Source organism: Stenella coeruleoalba, assembly GCF_951394435.1.
Source record: "Stenella coeruleoalba genome assembly, chromosome: 2".
NCBI classification, from domain to species: Eukaryota; Metazoa; Chordata; class Mammalia; order Artiodactyla; family Delphinidae; genus Stenella; species Stenella coeruleoalba.
The window spans coordinates 148206094-148227708 of record NC_137147.1 but is presented as its reverse complement, the minus strand read 5'-3'; the positions used below and the strand labels follow the sequence as shown (position 1 = coordinate 148227708).

General features: G+C 35.4%; 1 protein-coding gene across 1 annotated transcript in view; it reads right to left on the bottom strand.

Annotated features, from left to right (window-relative positions):
* The window catches only part of ADAM10 (ADAM metallopeptidase domain 10), a 111193-nt gene that overhangs the window by 62769 nt on the left and 26809 nt on the right, over positions 1–21615 (bottom strand). Inside the window, exons 2-4 of the mRNA XM_079914873.1 lie at positions 19644–19794; positions 7977–8095; positions 5555–5713 (exon numbers count right to left, since the gene is read on the bottom strand). Coding sequence (XP_079770999.1) covers positions 5555–5713; positions 7977–8095; positions 19644–19794 — 429 coding nt within the window. The remainder of the gene's footprint in view (positions 1–5554; positions 5714–7976; positions 8096–19643; positions 19795–21615) is intronic.

Sequence of the window (21615 nt, the reverse complement as noted above, 5' to 3'; positions counted from 1 at the left end):
AACCCGATACATATGGTAACCAATCAGAAAACGTCTTGATCTAAAGTGTTCGTAACTTGAGTCTTATTTACATAAATAAAACAAAATAAACTTTGATTGAATAATATGAAAGGGCTGGGCATATTTTCTCCAAATTCTGCAAAAAGAATTAAACCCCTCACTGTCTCTTTTTAATCTGTTTTTTTAAATGTTTTCCCAATTAAATATCTCACATTTCTAATTAAATATTTTTCAAATAGCTACCACTTCTCACAGGCTTCTCAACTTTTCTTCATTTGTGCCTGTGAACTATTTGGAGAAATTATATTTCCCTAGAGATTAACTCAGAAAAAAAAAGCAAAAACAGAGTCAACAATGCCACTAAATTCTTATATTTCTTTTAATACTGTTACTTTGCTTAAGAAAATTAAGTATTTAACATCAATGCTAAGTAAAACACGTGAATTAAAACATACAGTATAGAAATTAACCTATAAACTTGTATATCCTATGGGAGTTCTGAAGTCATGGGCACTTCCTATCATAGTCTTAAGCGATTCTGCTACTGAATTATCAATCAGAACACTCCATTCCTTAATCTTTCCGAGTGTCTACCACAGTTTGTCACAACTCCATACACATAAGCACATTTCCAAGCTCAGACTGGACCTTAAGCACATGTAGAAACTCTGCACGATAATCCTCAGAATTTCCTGGTACCTCTGGAAGAAAAATGTGACAATCTAACAATGTCAGATTTGAACAATGCTAGCCATTATCAATACTTTCCAATTCAATTTTTCCTTTCCTCTTTTCCTTCTATCCTTTGTCCCTCCTTTCCACTAACAGTGACACAAAAGATGTTGAAAATCTTAGTGACTATGACAAAACTCAGTTACATCCACAACTTCAAAAACACAATATGAAACTGATTTTTTTTAAGGTTTATTAAAAGCAATATCCTGAAGTTTCACAAACGAAGAGGCTTCTACCGGAAGGAGGCCTTCACCTTGAAATGGTTAAGTAAAATTTAACAGTCTCAATTTTTCAGAGCAAGAAATAAGGGGTCTTCCCACTGAAGCACAAGAGAAAGAAGCGATAAGTACAGTTATAGCTAGCACACAGGCTGAAAGTAGGAGTGACCTACTATTGATACAATACTATGAGGCACAGGCAAATTCAAGCTCTTTGGGCTTTCCTATACCACCCAAAGGAAAATAAATAATCTGAAGTGAAAGAATAAACCTAAACACTCTTACTCTACGGCTTCATGTATTTACTTAAAATATCTTTTAGTTCAGAAACAAAATATTTCTTTATAAGTACAGCATGGGAAAATTGCTTAGAACTTTGCCTCTCAGAAAGGTAGTATACAAAAGGTGCAAAGGTCCACTATTTACAACTAATGATTCCAAGCAATCATACAGTCAGTCATTCCTAAAAGCTATTCATATTACTAAGACTAGCAGTATAGTTTATGGGACAATGTTTTTCCCAGTTTCTTAAAATAAACTGGGCCAAGAGGCAGAGGACTAAATGGTATTCTTACCCTGTCATAATTGTTCACACTTCTATGTCCTAGAAGAGAGTGTTTTTTACCACCTAAGTATAGATTGAACAAGTATGAATTTTAAGCTGATAACTACATGTAGTTATCACCTTCACATCTAAATGGATATCAAAGCATCTAGAAGTTATTAAATATTTTCACAGAAAACTGTCTCTATGTTCTGGTACAGCACCAGAAGCCATTCCCTAAGGTTCTCCAGAATATCAGTATCATTTTCCATGGTGGTTTCATATATTCATGCCTAGAGTTGCAAAAACAGTATTAAGATGAGGGTAGCCAAACTCTCATCAGGATTCCTATCCAAAGTTGGCGTGCCTCCCCTGTCATTTGCTTCCGCTGAAAATAACAAATACAGGGACACCAAATTCACTCAAGCATATACACAATGATCTAAACAGCCATGCAGTACTTTAGCTGTAAAAATAAATTATTGGCACTTAAGCAAATTATATGAAAATAATAATAATATTATTATTAAATAATAAAGGGACATCCTCTGTCTTTTAATTAGCTGTGAAATAAAGCATCCATTGCTAGATATGTTAGGGAAAGAATTTGGCTCTAAACAGCAATAGATGCAAATGTGTGATTTCAGGGAGGCTTACAGATCTCAGAAAAGACCCAGAGATCCTTGGAATAATGGCAGTGAGAATTTACAGCTTTTTTCCAGGAGTGAAGCAGAAGACACATGGTTAAGAACACGAGATCCACAATCAAGTGACCTAAGTTTTCTAAGGCTTAGTTTCCTCATCTATAAAGTGGGGATAATATGTGTGCCTATATACCTCACAGGGTTATTGTGAAGATTAAACAAAATAATGTAAGCAAAGAACTTTGTATGGTGCTGGTTATACATCAGAGAGAAATAACTACTTGTACTACCACTAATACTATTAGAACCTTGGGTATTCTACACAGAGAGGTTAAAGGGCCAATTAAAAGTAAATTTAGGGCTTCCCTGGTGGCGCAGTGGTTGAGAGTCCGCCTACCGATGCAGGGGACACGGGTTCGTGCCCCGGTCCGGGAGGATCCTACATGTCACGGAGTGGCTGGGCCCGTGAGCCATGGCCACTGAGCCTGCGCGTCCGGAGCCTGTGCTCCGCAACGGGAGAGACCACAACAGTGAGAGGCCCACGTACCGCAAAATAAATAAATAAATACATTTAATCTAGACAAATACCATGTGGTTTCACTTACATATGGAATCTTAAAAAAAAAAGAAAAGAAAACAAAACAAAACAAAACAGAAACCGAGGCATAGATACAGAGAACAAACCAGTGGTTGCCAAAGAGAAGGGGAGTAGGAGGAGACTGGGCGAAATAGGTCAAGGAGATTAAAAGGCACAAACTTCCATTTATAAAATAAGTAAGTCGTGGGGAGGTAACATACAGCATAAGGAATACAGTCAATAATACTGTAATAATTTTGTATGGTGACAGATGTTATCAGACTTATCGTGGTGATCATTTCATAATGTATTTAAATGTCAAGTCACTATGTTGCACACCTGAAGCTAACATAATATTGTATGTCAACTATATTTCAATTTAAGAAAAGTAAATTTATCTAGCCATCCTCTAGAAGAGCGGTAGGCAAACAACAGCCTGCTAGATATGAGTCCTTTTGTTTGGCATGAAAGCTAAAGACGGTTTTTACATTTTCAAATGGTGGGAAAAAATTAAAAGAATAATATTTTGTGTCATGTTAAGATTACATGAAATTCAAATTTAAGTGTCAGTAAGTTTTATTGGAACATAGCCATGCTCGTTCATTTACATATTTCCTATTGCTGTTTTCATACTACAGTGGCAGAATTCAGCTGCAACAGAGCAAATATGGCCCACAAAGACATATTATTTACTATCTGGACCTTTACAGAAAAAGTTTGCCAATCCTTGGTCTAGAATCTAGACTAGAGCAACTATTTAAAAACTAAATGGTTAATACATGGGTGCTTTCCTTTTGTAGTTAACTTGACAGATTTTCAGATAGTTTTTCAAAAGTAATTGTCTAAATCTGCAAGCACTAAAAATTCTGTTTAAGGCAATTGCTTCCCATACTCTTATCCTCATATCATTACATTTCCATTTACCAGAAGAAGTTACAAACAAAATCACTCTAAACATTGCTGTTTTTAGGCTCTAATACCACTACTGGCATGTAATAACAAGCAGAATGTGAAACGATCTCCTTACCATGAATATATGTTTACCAAGACAAGTAAGAGTTAAGCACTGAAATCAATGGTAAAGTTAAATGCCAAAAGGAACAGAAAACTAAGTTGCATCCAATGTCACTGATTCTGCAAGCTAACTCATCACCTTTGGGGAAAAAGAAAAGGCTGAAATAAAGGGAGATTTTTGAAAATTACTGTAAGATGCAAAGTGAAAGAAATGCAATTATATGATGAGGAAGAAACAGAAGTATGAAAAAAGAGCAGAACATTCTTAAACTACATACAAGTAGATAAGAGAAGAAAGGAAACGAGAGAGAAGACAAAACAACAGAAATCATAAAAGGCAGAATAAACACAGTTGAAGATACTTATAAGACATACAAAGTGAAGGAAAATGTTTGATTACAATATCATGGGAAGGAAATCATCAGTTCAAAATCTGTCAATCATTTCTTCCTCTCCTTTCTTTCCCAAAGGTCTTGCTTGATTTTGAGAAAACATTATAGGGAAAATGTTGCAGGACTTTATTAAGTATCAGTGAAGAAACTGCTGCAGAGATAAATGATATCTGAAATGTTAAAGGAGCAAAAGAAACAGAAACTGCAGTTGGAGAACTTACACACCCTGATAGAGGAGGTAAACCTGCAAAATGATTAAATTACTCAGAAAATTACAAAGTAACATACAAATGAAGTAGATGATAATTCTACTGGCAGAAAGAAAGGAATTCATACTCTAGCTTGTGAAGGAAGACTGTAGCTTGGAGCTTGAGGAGAGTCTAAAATACCAGGAGGGGAAATTGGAAAAGGAATCAAATAGGGATGAGCAAAAATGTGCACAAGTAGCATTAACGAATTTAACAAATAGCCAAAATCATAAATGTATTCTATCTAGAATAATTATGCTATTTTCTATAGTAATCGAGCATTAGAGATGACAAGCAAGTTGGAGAGACTTAAATACAGAAACGGTCAGAGCTGATAAAGCAAGAAGTCGACATGGTTAACACTTTCCAGTACATTACCAGGGGTGAGAACGAAATTACTGACAACAAATTTCTATATGTAGAAAGGAAAATGAAGCCTGGAAGCTGCCAAATAAGGAAAATAGGCAAAAATTGATAGACTACTCTTACTACAGTCAAAAATAAAATATGAGTATTCAAGAGGCCTGTGAATTAGAGGAATGCATTTCTGGGTCATTTCATTACAGCATTCTCGTGATTAAATGACTATGGATATACAGACAATGGTAGAATGAAAAGGGGAAGTCTAAATACATTTTCTATTCTTAAAACACAGAAAAAGAACTCTCCCAACAAATTACCATCATACAAAGACCACGGTCGAGAACAAAATTCATAAAGATAAATCTGAAGTCTTACCAAGCGGAAGTCATTTCAAGATTCCAAAAAGAAATACTCAAAAGGCTTAAAAATTACAAAAATATCTAAAATATTCTTTAAATACTATGCAAATATCCACACTGAAATTTACATAAGAAGATGATGCTTCAGTAGGCCACACACACAAAGGTGTTACAGCATTAAATGACTGGATGATACCACAATATAGAATTTCCAGTTCAATCGGAGTTGGTTGACTCATAGTTCAAACAGAATTGGTTGTAGCATATCAACAAAGTAGTACCAGCACAGACTGACAATGATATTGTCTCAACGATATAGATCCATTCTTTAATTGAGATTTTAGTTGTGAAACTATTTTCTAGCCTGATTAACAGCTTAGGAAAGAAAACAGCTCAGGTTTCATTTGTCTCCACATAGTTTTAACTATTTATATACTCTTTGCAAAATTTAAGTACTTACTAATATCATCTTCATGATAAATGACAGAGTGAAATGGCAGAGTGCGGTCTTTAATATATCTCTCTGCTGGCTCAACATAAAATGTGCCACCACGAGTCTGAATGAATCCTTCAAATCTTCCATCAACAACAGACCCATGGCTAAAACTTCCTTCTTCACCTATTAATGAAAGCCACAAACTCTTAAAAATTTGATTTGCACATGAATGTTAAATTCATTCTCCTTTATAAAGCCATTCTTATGTATTGAGAAAAAAACTAAATACAAATTTACCGGGGAAATTAATTTTCACATGAAACGTATCAACCTGAATGTGAACAACAACTGGAACTTAGTTAAAATATATACAGTATATATATAGTAACAACAATGAAAAATGGAACATCTGTCTTGCTGACAATCAAATTCCCAGAACCTAGCACAGTGCCTGGCATGCATGCAATAGTCACTCAAAAAAATGACTTAAATAAACTTAGAGGCAAGCAGATACACTGATAAAATATACACTTTCAAAATAAAGATATTAAAGTATCTTTTGAAATTCTACTCTAATTGCCATAAGAAAAAAAGTTCCTTTCCCACCTAATATATTCTGCACGAATCTTTTAGCTTCCTTACCACCAGTAGGTTTTATAAATACATTTTAAAAATAAGACAGTATTAAATATTTCAGAAGCAATTTGAACAAAATATGCCAATAATTCTTTCTGAGATATTGGAAAAAGGTTCATGATAGTATCCCATCAATTATACTTCTTTAGGGAAAGAAAATTATAAGAAAAAAGGTAGTTTTGTTTTTTAATACAGTCATAAAGAAAAGCTGAGTACCAAACATCAAATGATAAGAAGAGGTGGGTAGTTAGGTGAGGGCTTTAAAAGTTAAATTTGCCATTCAAAAATTTCTCATTAAAACAAAAATCAGGCTTTCTGCAATTTCTAAGTTGTAGATTAACAGTAATTAGTTGACTTTAAGTTAATGATAGACTGAAGCTGAGTCCAAGACATTTGTATTTTAAATGATATGATGTTTACCTGCAAACTCATTTAGTCTTGTACGCTTTTTGACTATCACCTACCAAAAAAAAGGGGGGGGGGGCGGGTGCTGGGAGACTACTAAGTTACTTGCCCAGCAAGATAAATGATCAAGAAAATAACAGAAAACTATAATCTAACATTAGAAATTTCGACCTATGGAAAAACACTTTCCTTTTCCATTAAAGAATTATAAGAATACAAAAAAACTTTTAATTGTTTAACTATGCTTGATCTACAAATAAGAAATTTTAAGTACGGAAATGTCTCATTTACCGATCATCATAAAAAAAAATAAGAAACCTTTCTCAAAGCATTTAATTTTTCAAGTCAGGATTTTGAATGGAAATCTCTCTAATATGTAGAAATAAAATTTAACTTTCAGTTAACTTTAATAACTCTTAATAAATAGGATCATCTTGAGTATTTATTAACGTACAGTTATAACTCAATGATATTTTGCCCTTAATACCTACAGAAGACTTTGCTTTTTTAACTTTTTTACGACTTCCATCAATTGTTCTGTTCTCCCTACATTACTAAGCTGACAGATGTAATTTTCTATTGCGCTAATAAGTGTGCCCCCCATCTCCCTGATACCTTTTTAAATCTGGTGTAGTAAGAGAAATTCATTAGAATTGTGAACAAAAAGCAAATAGATCCAGAGGAAGGAAGGCCCTGGGAGGATTTTCCTATGAATGACTTTGTCACATTATTTTTGGCTATTAAGATAATCTTCACAGGGCTTCCCTGGTGGCGCAGTGGTAAAGAGTCCGTCTGCCAATGCGGGGGACACGGGTTCGAGCCCTGGTCCGGGAGGATCCCACATGCCGCAGAGCACCTTAGCCCACGCACCGCAATTACTGAGCCTGCACTCTACAGCCCACGAGCCACGGGTACTGAGGCCCACGCACCTAGAGCCCGAGCTGCGCGACGAGGGGTGGCCCCCGCTTGACACAACTAGAGAAAGCTTCACGCAGCAACGGAGACCCAGTGCAGCCAAAAATAAATAAATTTATTTAAAAAAAAAAAAGATAATCTTCACAGTTCGTTATAAAACATAGTTAAGTTACTGTTAATTCCTTGCTTGGAAGATCAGAAAATTATATAAATCATTAAAATTTTTTAAAAAACCTAATAGTTTGGAGGTAATGAGAGTCAAAACTTCATACCTTTCAGAAGTCAGACGCTGCATAATTCAATACTAAACATATATGTAAAGGTTGATCGAAGAATTACTTCATTCTTCAAAGCCCATTGCTCTTCACAATACACTCAAATCTCCCCAGGATTTATCCCATCTTTCTGAAATATTTGCCTATACTTCAAAATGCATATATTTCCTTGTATAGAAAAAAATTAAACACGGTTCTTTTAAGGTTCAACTCACCATAAATATGTCCAGTGTAAATATGAGAGGTATCATAATCAAGTATCGTATTTGATGTTTCCACCCTAAATTCATCACTAAAAAGAGAAGTGTCCCTCTTCATTCGTAGGTTGAAATGTCTGCAAACAGGGTAGGAAAGGAAAAAAATGAAATTAAAAGGATCCAAATTTAAACAATGATTTTTTAAATTAAAAAAAAAGCTGCAAAATGTGGATTGTTTCACACAATTTGTCTATTTGGGAAATAACTGGCTAAGATTTTCTTATAAAAATTCTGCTCTGAAATTCAACCTAAAACTGTGATACAACTCACATACAATTAAACAGTAATCATCTAGGGATATATTAAAAAAATAAATGCCTACAGACTGATTCTCACATGGTGAAACAAGATCATTCCAACAGCAACTAAGTTACTTGAAGATAAAAGCAAGCTTCTTGACCCAATTACTGTTAATTCACCACTACCTGTCTCCCCTCTCTAGTAATTCCACAGCTTTTCCATTTTCCCCTATAATTCACAACTCAGATAAGAGAATACATAAGGAAGTGCCATTAATTAGATACTTAACATCTCTTTTCAGACAAGCAAGTATGCATGCTCTTTCTTTCACACACAGACACACACATACAGAAAGACAGACACACATACACAGGAAACTTTACAACTCCTTTATTTTTCCCTGGGGCATCTTCTTCTAATTCTTTTTAGACCTTTCTCAGTTCAATTTGGAGATCCCAAACCCAAAGGACCATGATATTAGCTGAAATTATACTCATTCTAACTGTCCTCTATAAAGGAAAAGGAAAGACCAAAATACTGAAATAAAATTAAATAAAGAAATCTAGGGTTTTAGAATCAAACTCAGAATCAAAATCTTAAGCCTAGTAAATCCTTGCTAGCCCGGGATTCCTGTCCATTAAATGAAGATAACACATTCTATTTTCTAGAACAATTTTAAGGATTAGAGATTATAACGTATGTAAAGTCATTAACACAGTACCTGGCACAAAGGAGATGTAAAGGGTAGTAAAGTAGCTATCACTACCTAACTTTAAAAACTGTATCAAGTCTCCTTTATAACTGCCATAAATGTCTGCATATAACACAACTTCTACTCAGTGAATATGAACCGAAGTCTTTAATTAGCCAACCCCCAAATGTTAGTAGGATGTGGAATAATTTGAACTCTGACACATTGCTGGCGGAGGTAAAAAATGGTATAATCACTTTGGAAAACTGGCTGTTTCTTATAAACGTAAACATACAAAAACCCTATGACCCACAATTCTATACCAAGAGAAATGAAAATATAAAATATATGTCCACACAAACAACTCGACACAAATGTCCAAAGCAGCTTTATTCATAATAGCCCAAACCTGGAAATAACCTAAATGTCTATCAGCAAGTAAAGAGAGAAAAAGGTTGTGGCTTATTCATACAGTAGCAAACTATTCAGCAATAAAATCATCAAACTACTAAAAATAGGTACTTTTATAAAACACAAAAGGATGCACACAGTATATATAATTCCATATATATGTAATTCTAGAATATGCAAAATCTATCTCTAGAGACAGAAAGCAGGTTAGTAGTTGCCTGGGATGGAGAGACTAAGAGCAAAAGGGAATGAAGGAATTTTTTGCTCTGATGGAAATGTTCTACACCTTGATTTGAATGGTGGTTCACAAGTGTATACATTTGTCAAAACTTAACTCAAACTATACACTTGAAATGAATATATTTTATGTAAATTATACTTCAATAATGTTGATTTTAAAGAAAAAAATCAAATCATTTTTCAAGTGAATAGGGGTCAACAGTTGGGTATAATAACCATTACCTTCATAGAGTGTCACCCTTTCTGAACACTATTTTATCTTTTTCCCTTAATTTCCTGTATTGGCAACCTTTTATTTTGCAGCTGCATTCATTTCCACTTGCCTAAACCTCTCACCAAAAAACTCCTAGGGCTTCCCAACTACTGTGGCAAGGACTGTAGGCTAGGAAAGACATCCTTAGAACCTTAACGTTCCAATCTACTGCAGCAAGTAATCAACAAAGCCAAACACATCTTCTAAATGGGAACTCCAAAAAGTCAAAAAAAGACAATCCTAAACAAACAGGAATCTTTCCTGAATTCTTATTGTATATCCTTTTCATAAAATTCCTTTTAACCAACTAACAGACATGAAATTCTTGAAAGGTGAGTATAAATACACACATTATTTTTTAAAGGATCACATTTTGGAAAATCATTAATTTATCATTATATACACTTTTAATTTACTATATAAATACCACCTCTAAAAGAGCATCTTTGTTAAACAGTAAAAATCCAAGGGCTTAATATGTTTGTCATTCAGGATTTATTATTCAGCAAAACTGTTTTACCTTAAATCCATTATAAGCAGCAGCATTAGTACTCTATATCTCCCTCCCCCAAAATGGTAAAAGCTTCAGAAAGGACATTTAAGTTCAATATGAGAACAATCTATGCTGCAATCCCTACTCAAAACAATAGTTTTATATCACTTTACGTGTCTATGCAGATAGCAATCCTAGAGGGATGTTGTAACAGAGAGAATTTAAGAACACTTGAAGTAGGCCCCTTCTAATCTTGATATTGATTTCATGAGAAAATCATCTCATATATACAAAACATTATTCTCACTATTGATTTAAATTGGATTGAAACCACATATAAAATCAGTTTTCAATTATGCACAGTCAAGAAGCAACATAGATAATAAAACAAAAAAATCAAATTTACATCATACCCCCAAGATGCACTGCTCTATTAATATCAAAATTAATGTGCATCTGAAACATATATAAACAAAGAAGGAATGGAACAAGGGTGAGCCTGGAAGGCAGGTAAATGGTAGAAGAAGCCAGACTGAATTAAACTCTGTCACAATCCATGAAACAGATCAACTACAAAGGAATAATCAGAAGCTGGGTATATTATTCCATTAACTAAGTCATTGGATACCAGTTCTGTAATTTTAATTCCACTACCATCTGTTTGATAGTTCATATCTTTACACTATTTTAATATTTATATAAATTGCAAATTCTTTGCAATAGTCCTGTCAGACAACACATTATAAAGTAATAATAATAATTAGCTGATGAACACATCCTACCTTCCCAATTTCTCAACAAGCCTTGAACAAAAAATCATCTGAAAACATAACCTGATTCTTTTTATTTTATTTATTTATTTTTTTGGCTGCATTGGATCTTTGTTGCTGTGCGTGGGCTTTCTCTAGTTGCAGTGAGTGGCGGCTACTCCTTGTTGTGGTACGCGGGCTTCTCATTGCAGTGGCTTCTCTTGTTGCAGAGCACGGGCTCTAGGCGCACGGGCTTCAATAGTTGTGGCTCATGGGCTCAGTTGTTGTGGCTCACGGGCTCTAGAGCGCAGGCTCAGTAGTGTGGCACACGGGCTTACTTGCTCCGCAGCATGTGGGATCTTCCCAGACCAGGGCTCGAACCCATGTCCCCTGCACTGGCAGGAGGACTCTTAACCACTGCACAACCAGGGAAGTCCCAACCTGATTCTTTAATTGCTTAAACTTTTGGCCCAAAGGTCAGAATAACTACAGTGAACACTACCTTATAAAAATCACTGTATTTTGGGAAAACAGTTTGGTGGTTCCTCAAAAAGTTAAACAGAATTACCATATGATCCAGCAATTCTACTTCTATGTATACACCCAAAGGAATGGAAATCAGGGACTCAGATACCTGTACACCAGTGTGTGTGGCAGCATTATTCATAATAGCCAAAAGACAGAAAAAATTCTAATATTCATCAACATATGGATTTCAAGATGTATGTATGGGGAATTCCCTGGTGGTCCAGTGGTTAGGGCTCCGCGCTTTCACGGCCAAGGGCCCAGGTTCAATCCTCGGTCAGGGAACTAAGATCCCATAAGCCGAATAGTGCGGCCAAAAAAACAAAGATGTACATATGAGTGGTATATACATACAATGGATTATTCAGCCTTAAAAAGGAATGAAATTCGGATACACTACAACACAGATGAACATTAGAAACATTATGCTAAGTGAAAGGAGTCAGACGCAAAAGGCCACATATTATATGACTCTAGTTATGCAGGACATAGAATAGGCAAATTCCTAGAGATAGAAGGTAGAACACAGGTTACCAAGGGCTGGTAGGAGGGCAGAATTGGAAGTTATTGTTTCTGTTTGGTATAATCAAAAAGCTCTAAAAATGAATCACGGTGATAGTTAGACAACACTTTGAATGTACCTAATGCCACTGAATTGTACACTTAAAAATGATTAAAATAGTAAGTTACATGTTATTTTTCCACCATAAAAATAAATAAATGTTTAAAAATCATTGTACTGGGACTTACCTGGTGGCACAGTGGTTAAGACTCCACACTCCCATTGCAGGGGGCCAGGTTTGATCCCTGGTCAGGGAACTACATCCCACATGCATGCCACAACTAAGAGTTCACATGCCACAACTAAAGAGCCTGCATGCCACAACTAAGAGTTCACATGCCGCAACTAAAGGAGCCCACGTGCGCCAATTAAGGAGCTGGTGAGCTGCAACTAAGGAGCCCACGAGCTGCAACTAAGACTCAGCGCAACCAAATAAATAAATAAACATTTTTTAAAAAAATCATTGTATTCCCCAAAACTAGGGTATAAAATAAAATTGTGCAGGCAGAGATACCCTTCCTAGCAGTAAAAGCCCCTAGAGAACTGGTTGAGATAGTAGTATTGTGATGATAATGATGAGATTATAACATTCTTCTTAAATTTATATAGGTTTACAGTTTTCAGAGCACTTTCACACATATTACTGCATCCCGTCCTCACAGTAACATTGCTAAGGAAGCACGATGAATATTTTTATCAAAGGGCATGACTCAGGTCACAAGACTAGAATTAGGACTAGAACTCTAGTATTTGGTTGCTGCATCTTGCTTTCAATCATACCACGAATGCCTCTCAAGCATGTGCCGGAAGCAGTCAAGCTAATACATGCTGAGTGTTGTAGCAGTCTTAATGTATGTAATATTATCAGTCTTCACCCAGTCACCTTTTAAAATTTGAACAAATGCAAGTAAGACACAGAAGTGAAAATATAACCTTATTTGAATTTCACTGAAAATTCTACTTTACAACACCACCATAAGACGTTCCCTTTGATTATTAATCCCGTTTTACTATGTTTCTTTCAGTAAGTTTAGTTCTCTTTTTTTATATGTGTATATATATATATATATATATATATATATATTTTTTTTTTTTTTGGCTGTGTTGGGTCTTCGTTTCTGTGCGAGGGCTTCCTCTAGTTGTGGCAAGCAGGGGCCACTCTTCATCGCGGTGCGTGGGCCTCTCACTATCACAGCCTCTCTTGTTGCGGAGCACAGGCTCCAGACGCGCAGGCTCAGTAGTTGTGGCTCACGGGCCCAGTTGCTCCGTGGCATGTGGGATCTTCCCAGACCAGGGCTCGAACCTGTGGCCCTGCATTGGCAGGCAGATTCTCAACCACTGCACCACCAGGGAAGCCCTCTTTTTTTTTATTGTTATAATATAGTATACTGTCATCAAAGATAAACTTTAGATTTCCTCTGAGGAGGAAGATGCTCTGTATAAGGAACATCATTTGCACTGGGAATATTTTCCTACTGTTAGATTTAATCACTATGTTGATTCTATGAATCAATAGTATTTTGTCTCTCATCTTGATTATAGTAGTTCTATTATAATTCTTTCCTTAGTGGCATATAGTAAAGTTATAAAGAATAGAGTAAAATTATAGGAGGGCAAAATCAACTAACAAATGACAGCAATTTGAAAAAAATACAGGAAACAGATTCCAAATCTCTGGCCTCAGTGCTTTGAAAATGCAGTTGTACCATGTGGTAATAATAGTTGGTTTTCCCCTCTAAGGCTTGAGAAAAGCACTCTAAATCTAAACTAAACAAACAAACAGAGGTACCAGAACCACCTGTGGTACAGAACAACAAAATAAATTATGCTAGGATATGATTCTTTAAGTTTTTGGTTGATCATATACTTCTATATTAAAGAGGTACCATTCTATATATTAGAACAGTAAGAATATAAAGTGAAAAGAAGTTGCCTTTTCCCATATGATAGCTATTTAGGCTAAAGATAATATGGCCCTGACTCTCAGAAGAAAACAGCAATAGTTAAAGGTGCATCCCTTGAACTGAAGTCATATTAGGACAAAAAGCCTCGACTAATCAAGTACCTTGGTAACAGGGGGAAGAAACCTGAGAGCAAAAACCTTGCTTCCAAGTATGTCTGTAATCCAGCAGTCCCAGACGCGTCTACTGAGTCTAAATGGAACAGGTTTATGGTAGACCTGGGTAGTGATTCCTAGAAATAAAACAGTACTTAATAGCCATCCCTGACATTTCTAGGTATTCTTTTCCTTGTAACATTCACCTTCTTCTTAATAAAGATGCTTGACAGACTCTCCATTCAAACTATTTTTGTAAGACAAGTTGCCAGTATTAACAGCAAATATTACTATGAGTCAAATATCTAGTTTACTTCCACTAGTATACTTTTTGAAACAGCAAAGTCCTTTTTCAAATTATCTTAAAGAAGCCACTATCCACCTCCTCCAAAAAAAAAAGGATAAAATAGAACAGGTTGGTAGAAGGGGAAAGGGCAGAGTCAGCCCACCTGCGGCCCATTGGGAAGAACCTGAGGCAACCTCCAAAGAAATTCTAGGGTTCTACAGTTTGAAAAACACAGTTCCAGGCTTTACTGATGGCCCTGAGGTAGATAGATTACCTCAAATAAGCAAAAATACATATACGAGATTCCTCAAGAGCTCCCAAAGAAGATAAAAGTGAAACTAAAACTCAAGCAAAAATAAGTAAATTTATCCTGTGTAAGGAGAAGCAGGGACTTCCCTAGTGGCGCAGTGGTTAAGAATCTGCCTGCCAATGCAGGGGACACAGGTTCAACCCCTGGTCTGGGAAGATCCCATACGCCGTGGAGCAACTAAGCCCATGCGCCACAACTACTGAGCCCGTGAGCCAAAACTACTGAGCCGACGTGCCACAACTACTGAAGCCGGCGTGCCTAGAGCCCGTGCTCCGCAACAAAGAGAAGCCACCACAATGAGACGCCAGTGCACCACAACAAAGAGTAGCCCCCGCTTGCCGCAACTAGAGAAAGCCCGCGTGCAGCAACAAAGACACAGGCAGCCAAAAATAAATTAATTAAATAAATTAAATTAAAAAACAAAAGAAAAATACGTTTACACTCGTATTTCCATTCCTTTTTCAAAACAGGAGGAAGCTCAGTTTTTTAAAACTCATTCCCTCTCTTCTACATAAACCCTAGTTAGTGCTTAAAAACATGAAAAATAAAAATGGTATTTCATGTTAAAATCTTATCAAAGAAGCTAAGCTCAGAGCCATCATCAGCTCTCAATTTAACTTCTTCAACACAGAATTAATGTGAACACAACTCAGTTGCTATTTCTTATTTCAGTAAGTAATTCAAATAGCCAGTGTAGCCTTCAGAGTTTTAAAAAACATATTTGTTAGGCTTTTAATTTCTGTGTTTAACGAGGAATCAGGCAATCAGGCAATAACTAAGAATTGCATATCCTAGAAAATCCACTTCTGAGACCAAGAGTGGTATGAAATATACTTAAAGTATATGCTAAAGGGCACTGTACTTGACATAAAATAGGTACAAATAAATACCATTTTCCCTTAGGAAATTTTGCTCAAACTTGCTCAAATCTTGTTGGAACAGATTTCAGTGTCAGGTCAGTATTTTTTTTTATTTTGTTTTTCCATATCCATAACAATAGCATTTTTACACAATTCTAATTTATTCTGTTGCTCTTCTTTATGAGCTGGCATCTATCTGTGCTCCCTAGATTCTCACTTCTGTGTCTTAAAGTGTGCTGGTTTGTCTATGGAGTTAAAAGCATCCTGGGTTTCTGCTACGCTACTCATGATACGTCAAAGATAAAGTCCAAGACACTTCCTGACTAACCCAGCTCCAGTCAGGACCCAAAGAGAATACTTATGCCTTTTACAGGTTACCTGGGCCACATCCTTGATACCCTCACATTTCAGAGGCAGGGAGAACTTGAGTCTCAAACTGCAAAGAAACTTCAAATCAAATTATCTGACCATTTATTATGAACAGTTCGTAAATGTACAGTTAAGGCTATAGGAATAATTATCTTATCAAAATCAGAAAAAAGAAAACTCCAAAACATCATACTGCACTTAGATAAAATTTTGGTATCTTCTACACTATATACAAATCACATATTAGATGGAAACAATTTCTGATTTATTGATTATGTACCTAAACAATTAAACACAGAAGCATAAAAAAGTTTATTACTGACTAGACAGTGTTTTGAGAGTTCTTTTTAATTTAGTTACTTGAGTGTTACTAATATATTTTGTAGAACTCCAAAGCAGGAAGAGGCCTTAAACATTATCTCATCCAAACTTCAAGGTTTTACTAATGAGGAAGCTAACGCTCAAAAGAATCTCTAGATAACACATGCCAACTCAGAAGGGAACACCATTCAGGCTCCAAATCACCACAGTACTCCTTTCTCTACCCAGTTTACGACTGTTTCAATACATATATTATACTTCCTATAAAAATCACAAGTTCTTTACTAAGTAGCTTCCTACTCAAATGCAAATCTATGAAAGGCAGTAAAGTTAGCAAAGTCGTGAGAAGACCAGAAAATAAAGTTGACTGTCCAAAGTATATAATGGAAAACAAAACATGAAGGAAATGTTTAAAAATACATATACACACAAGAAAAAAAAATGTTAACTTCATGATGTATATGAGTCAAATTATTATGCTATACATCTTAAATTTGTACAGTGCTATATGTCAATTATATCTCAATAAAACTGGAAGGGAAAAAAAAGAGCAATGGTTTTTCATGGAATTCTCAAGAATGGACATTAGGCTTAAAGAATCTCGACATTCCTTCATTTAACACTGATATTTGTAAACATGGGATGTGATCTACCCTTTCTTATTTAGGAAACGTGGAAGCCAGGTTGAAAGAATTGTGTTCACGTGCTTAGGCATAAAACAAACAGAACAAAGAATGATTTTAATACTGAAAGACACATACACACACACACATACACACACCCTAGAGAGGCTGTGCTAGTACCCAAAACCAACATTTTGTATATCGTGGAGAAGGAGAAGAAACTTAGCAAGAAATCTATAATTATATTTATCAAGGTCATTTTTGTAGGCCTATTTCAAGGAAAGGGAGAAATAAAACTATGAGATCATCACATTTTTAACTAAGGTATGTTATAAGATAGTTACAATAACCGTGTTTTAGGACACAAACTCTGAGACAGTGTGAATATACAAGTATAATAATTGAGACAACAAAATTAAATTCCTGAATTCAGATCTATTCTAGAAAATGTAGTATATGTATATAGTTAATTAAACAGATTTCTGTTAAAAGTACCTAAGATAATCACTAACACACAGAATGAGATTTCCTGGGTCCAGGTCCTTTGCTGAGAGCCTCAGCTAGAAGTAAGTCCTCCTCCCTTTGAATACCTACAGCATTTTATCTGTAAAGCACCATATCACATTTTCTTCTTATACAATGACTTACGCACATCTTGCAGCTCCTATCAGAATAACTAAATAACAGCGTGTACTTGTACACTCTCTCTCAGTTACGCTCACACATGTACCAAAAAAAAACAAAAGGAGGTAGGGATTTGGTTTTGCCATATGTTCAATATGAATTATGTAATGGAGCTAATAAAAATCTAATGATGTAATAGAAATGTGGTATCCAAACCAAAGGCAGCTAGAATCTCAACTTTTCCTTTTGGCAGTCACACGATATCTGCAATACAGCATTAAATTTACTTTGAGATAGTTACTAAAAACTTAGGAAGGCTTAATGATTGCTTATTATTTCATGGTACCAATAAAGAATGGGTAATTAAAATTTTTTCTGAGGTTAAGGGTCATAAAAATTTACATGATTTGCCATCAGTAAAATTTTTATCTAGAACAGATCCTGAAATGAATTTTTTCTTCCTTCAAAACAAAGTAGATTTTATAACTTGAAAGTACTTTTTTCTATAATGATCATTGTTTTGTAATATGGAAATTAAGTTAAGTAATGCATTTATTTCCATGTGCAAAATACTTTGTTTCATAGTAATTCTTATTAACTGATTTTTTTCATCCATTAAAATCTTTCTTGAGTGTCTATAATATAAGAGCAAATAGCAGACACTAAATAGTAGCATGTGTCTGCCTGTGAGGAAGAAAAAACAGTTACAGAAAAATAAACAAGAAATGCACCCATGAAAAGGAAGAGATACTGAACCAATGCCAAAGGCACAGGTAAGTAATTTAAAGGTTCAGAGGAAGGTGTAAATAAAGCTTCAAAGAAGTAGAACTTGAATGTGTATTAAAAGATGATCAGAATTTAAGATAAATAATACAGGAAACAAACTGTACATGGTATATTCAGCAATGAGAAGCTCATTCTGAATGAAACAGACACAATATGGGGAAGTGGAACAAAGTAAGTTTAGAATAGACTTGAGTTAATTTACAAAGAATTTTGAAAGCCCAGTTAAGAAATCTGGCTAACAATCATTAATTGAAGACTTTAGAGCAATAAGCTGACATGAAAAAGGAAGCATTTAAGGAAGAGTCATCTTGTAGCAGTACATAGTATAGCTTTAATGATAAATGGAATGGAAGCTGGGAAACCTATTAGGAGGTGAATAATAAATCAGGGTTACAACTGTAGAAAAAGTACAAAAGGAATAGACTTATTCATTACAGCAGGCAAGGCAGAGAATCTGACAAAGAATACTTGAAGATTTTGTATCTGAATACTCCTAACAGACAAAGAAAAAAATAATATGGGGTCTTGAATCAGCCAGGTCCAGGTAAAATCTGTGCTACGTAACTTTAAAGAAGTTATTTAACTTCTGTGAGTCTTAGTTTCCTTGGATATAAAAAGATTTACCTTGTTTGGGTGTAGAGAGATTAAAAAAGAAAATGCATATAAAGCATCCGGTACCTGGAACACAACAGGACTAAATAAATGTGATTTTTTTTTTCACCTCTCTCCCTTGGCTCCCTGTTCTTTATTCCTTAACAATTCTGTCTGAGAATTAAGCAGTACAGTAGGTCATCTGTCTACAAGTTGTCATTTTAGAGCTGATAAAATTGAGTTAATGAGAAATTAAATGACTTACTTAATAGCCTACAACTAGCTATCTTCACTCTCGGCACCAGAGAACAGACACATAGGCCATAAAACACATAAAATTAGCTGAACCACAAACATAGACTCTTCTTTAAAGACACATCCTCTGATAATACAACAGAGGATCTGATTCATAAACCTAAAAACATTTAAATGTGACTGTTTCCTTAACAACATAAAAAGGGCAATCCATTTTAAAAGAAAACATTTTTTAATGTATACACCAAATTTCAGCGTAGGCTGAATTTCCAAATGGGGACCTTTCCATTAGAGAAGGAAAATTAAGGGTATAAATTTCTTCTCTTAATATAGATTGAATACATGGGAACTTCAGACACAGTCAGCATAAATTTACTCACCTTCCATGAGCATGGAAATCTAGACGTAAAAACTGGTCCTCATGTGAAACCGCTCTTTTGGCACGCTGGTGTTTTTGGTGTAATGAATCCACATCATAAGATAATCCTTCATAATGTCTAATGTATTTATTTAAAGGATTTCCATACTGACCTATAAAAAATAAACAATTTAAATTAATGTCATCTTGTGGCCCATTCTAGTTCTAATATGGTTCCATGATTATTCAAATATCTATAAATATGAAACTGTTTCACTAATCCTAGTACTTTATTTTCATATACTTTTTTTTTTTGGCTATGCCGTGTGGCATGCAGGATATGAGTTCCCCCACCAGGGATCGAATCTGTGCCCCCTGCAGTGGAAGCATGGAGTCTTAACCACTGGACTGCCAGGAAAGTCCCTAAAAACTTATTATAATGGGAATTTTAACCACACACACAAGTTTTGATGTTAGCCGTAGGTTTGTCTAGGATGTCCTTTATCAGGTTGACAAAGTTATCTTCTATTAATACTTTGCTGATAAAAACTATCAGGAAGAGTTGTTGACTTTTGTCACCCACTCTTTCTGCATCTGTTAAGATGATTATAATAGATAACCAACAAGGACCTACTGTATAGCACAGGGAATTATACCTATAAGGGAAAAGAATCTGAAAAAATACACATATATAAAATATGTATAAATGAATCACTTTGCTGTACACCTGAAACTAACACAACATTGTAAATCAACTATACTGTAATAAAAATAAGTAAATAAATTTTTAAAGAGATGATTATATGGTTCTTTCTTTTTAGTTTATTAATATGGAAAATTAATTGACTGATTTTCATGGGCAGAGGAACTAAATAGACACTTCTCCAAAGAAGACATACAGATGGCCAACAGACACATGAAAAGATGCTCAATGTCACTAATTATTACAGAAGTGCAAATCAAAACTACAATGAGGTACTACCTCACACCAGTCAGAATGGCCATCATTAAAAAGTCTACAAATAATAAATGCTGGAGAGGGTGTGGAGAAAAAGGAACCCTCCTACACTATTGGTAGGAATGTAAGTTGGTGCAGCCACCATGGAGAACAGTATGGAGGTTCCTCAAAAAACTAAAAATAGAGTTACCATATGATCCAGCAATCTTACTCCTGGGTATACATCTGTACAAAACTATATTTCAAAATGATACATGCAGGCTTCCCTGGTGGCACAGTGGTTAAGAATCCGCCTGCCAATGCAGGGGTCACGGGTTCAAGCCCTGGTCCAGGAAGATCCCACATGCTGCAGAGCAACTAAGCCCATGTTCCACAACTACTGAGCCTGCACTCTACAGCCCGTGAGCCACAGCTACCAAGCCCTCATGCTACAACTACTGAAGCCCGTGCGCCTAGAGCCCGTGCTCCACAACAAGAGAAGCCACCACAATGAGAAGCCCACACACTGCAATGAAGAGTAGCCCCCACTCACCACAACTAGAGAAAGCCCACGTGCAGCAACGAAGACCCAATGCAGCCAAAAATAAATTAAATAAATTAATTTAATTTAATTTTAAAAAAAGATACATGCATCCCCTATGTTCATAGCAGCACTATTCACAATAGCCAAGACATGGAAACAACCTAAATGTCCATCAACAAATGAATGGGTAAAGAAGATGTGGTACATATATACAATGGACTACAACTCAGCCATAAAAAAAGAACAAAATAATGCCATTTGGAGCAACATGGATGGAACTAGAGAATATCATACTAAGTGAAGTAAGTCAGCAAGAGAAAGATAAATACCATATGGTATCACTTATATGTGGAATCTAAAATATGACACAAATGAACTTATCTGCAAAACAGAATAGACTCACAGACATAGAGAACAAACTTGTGGTTGCCAAGGGTGGGGATGGAGGAGGGGTGGAGTGGGAGTTTGGGGTTAGCAGATGCAAACTATTACACAGAGAACAGATAAACAACA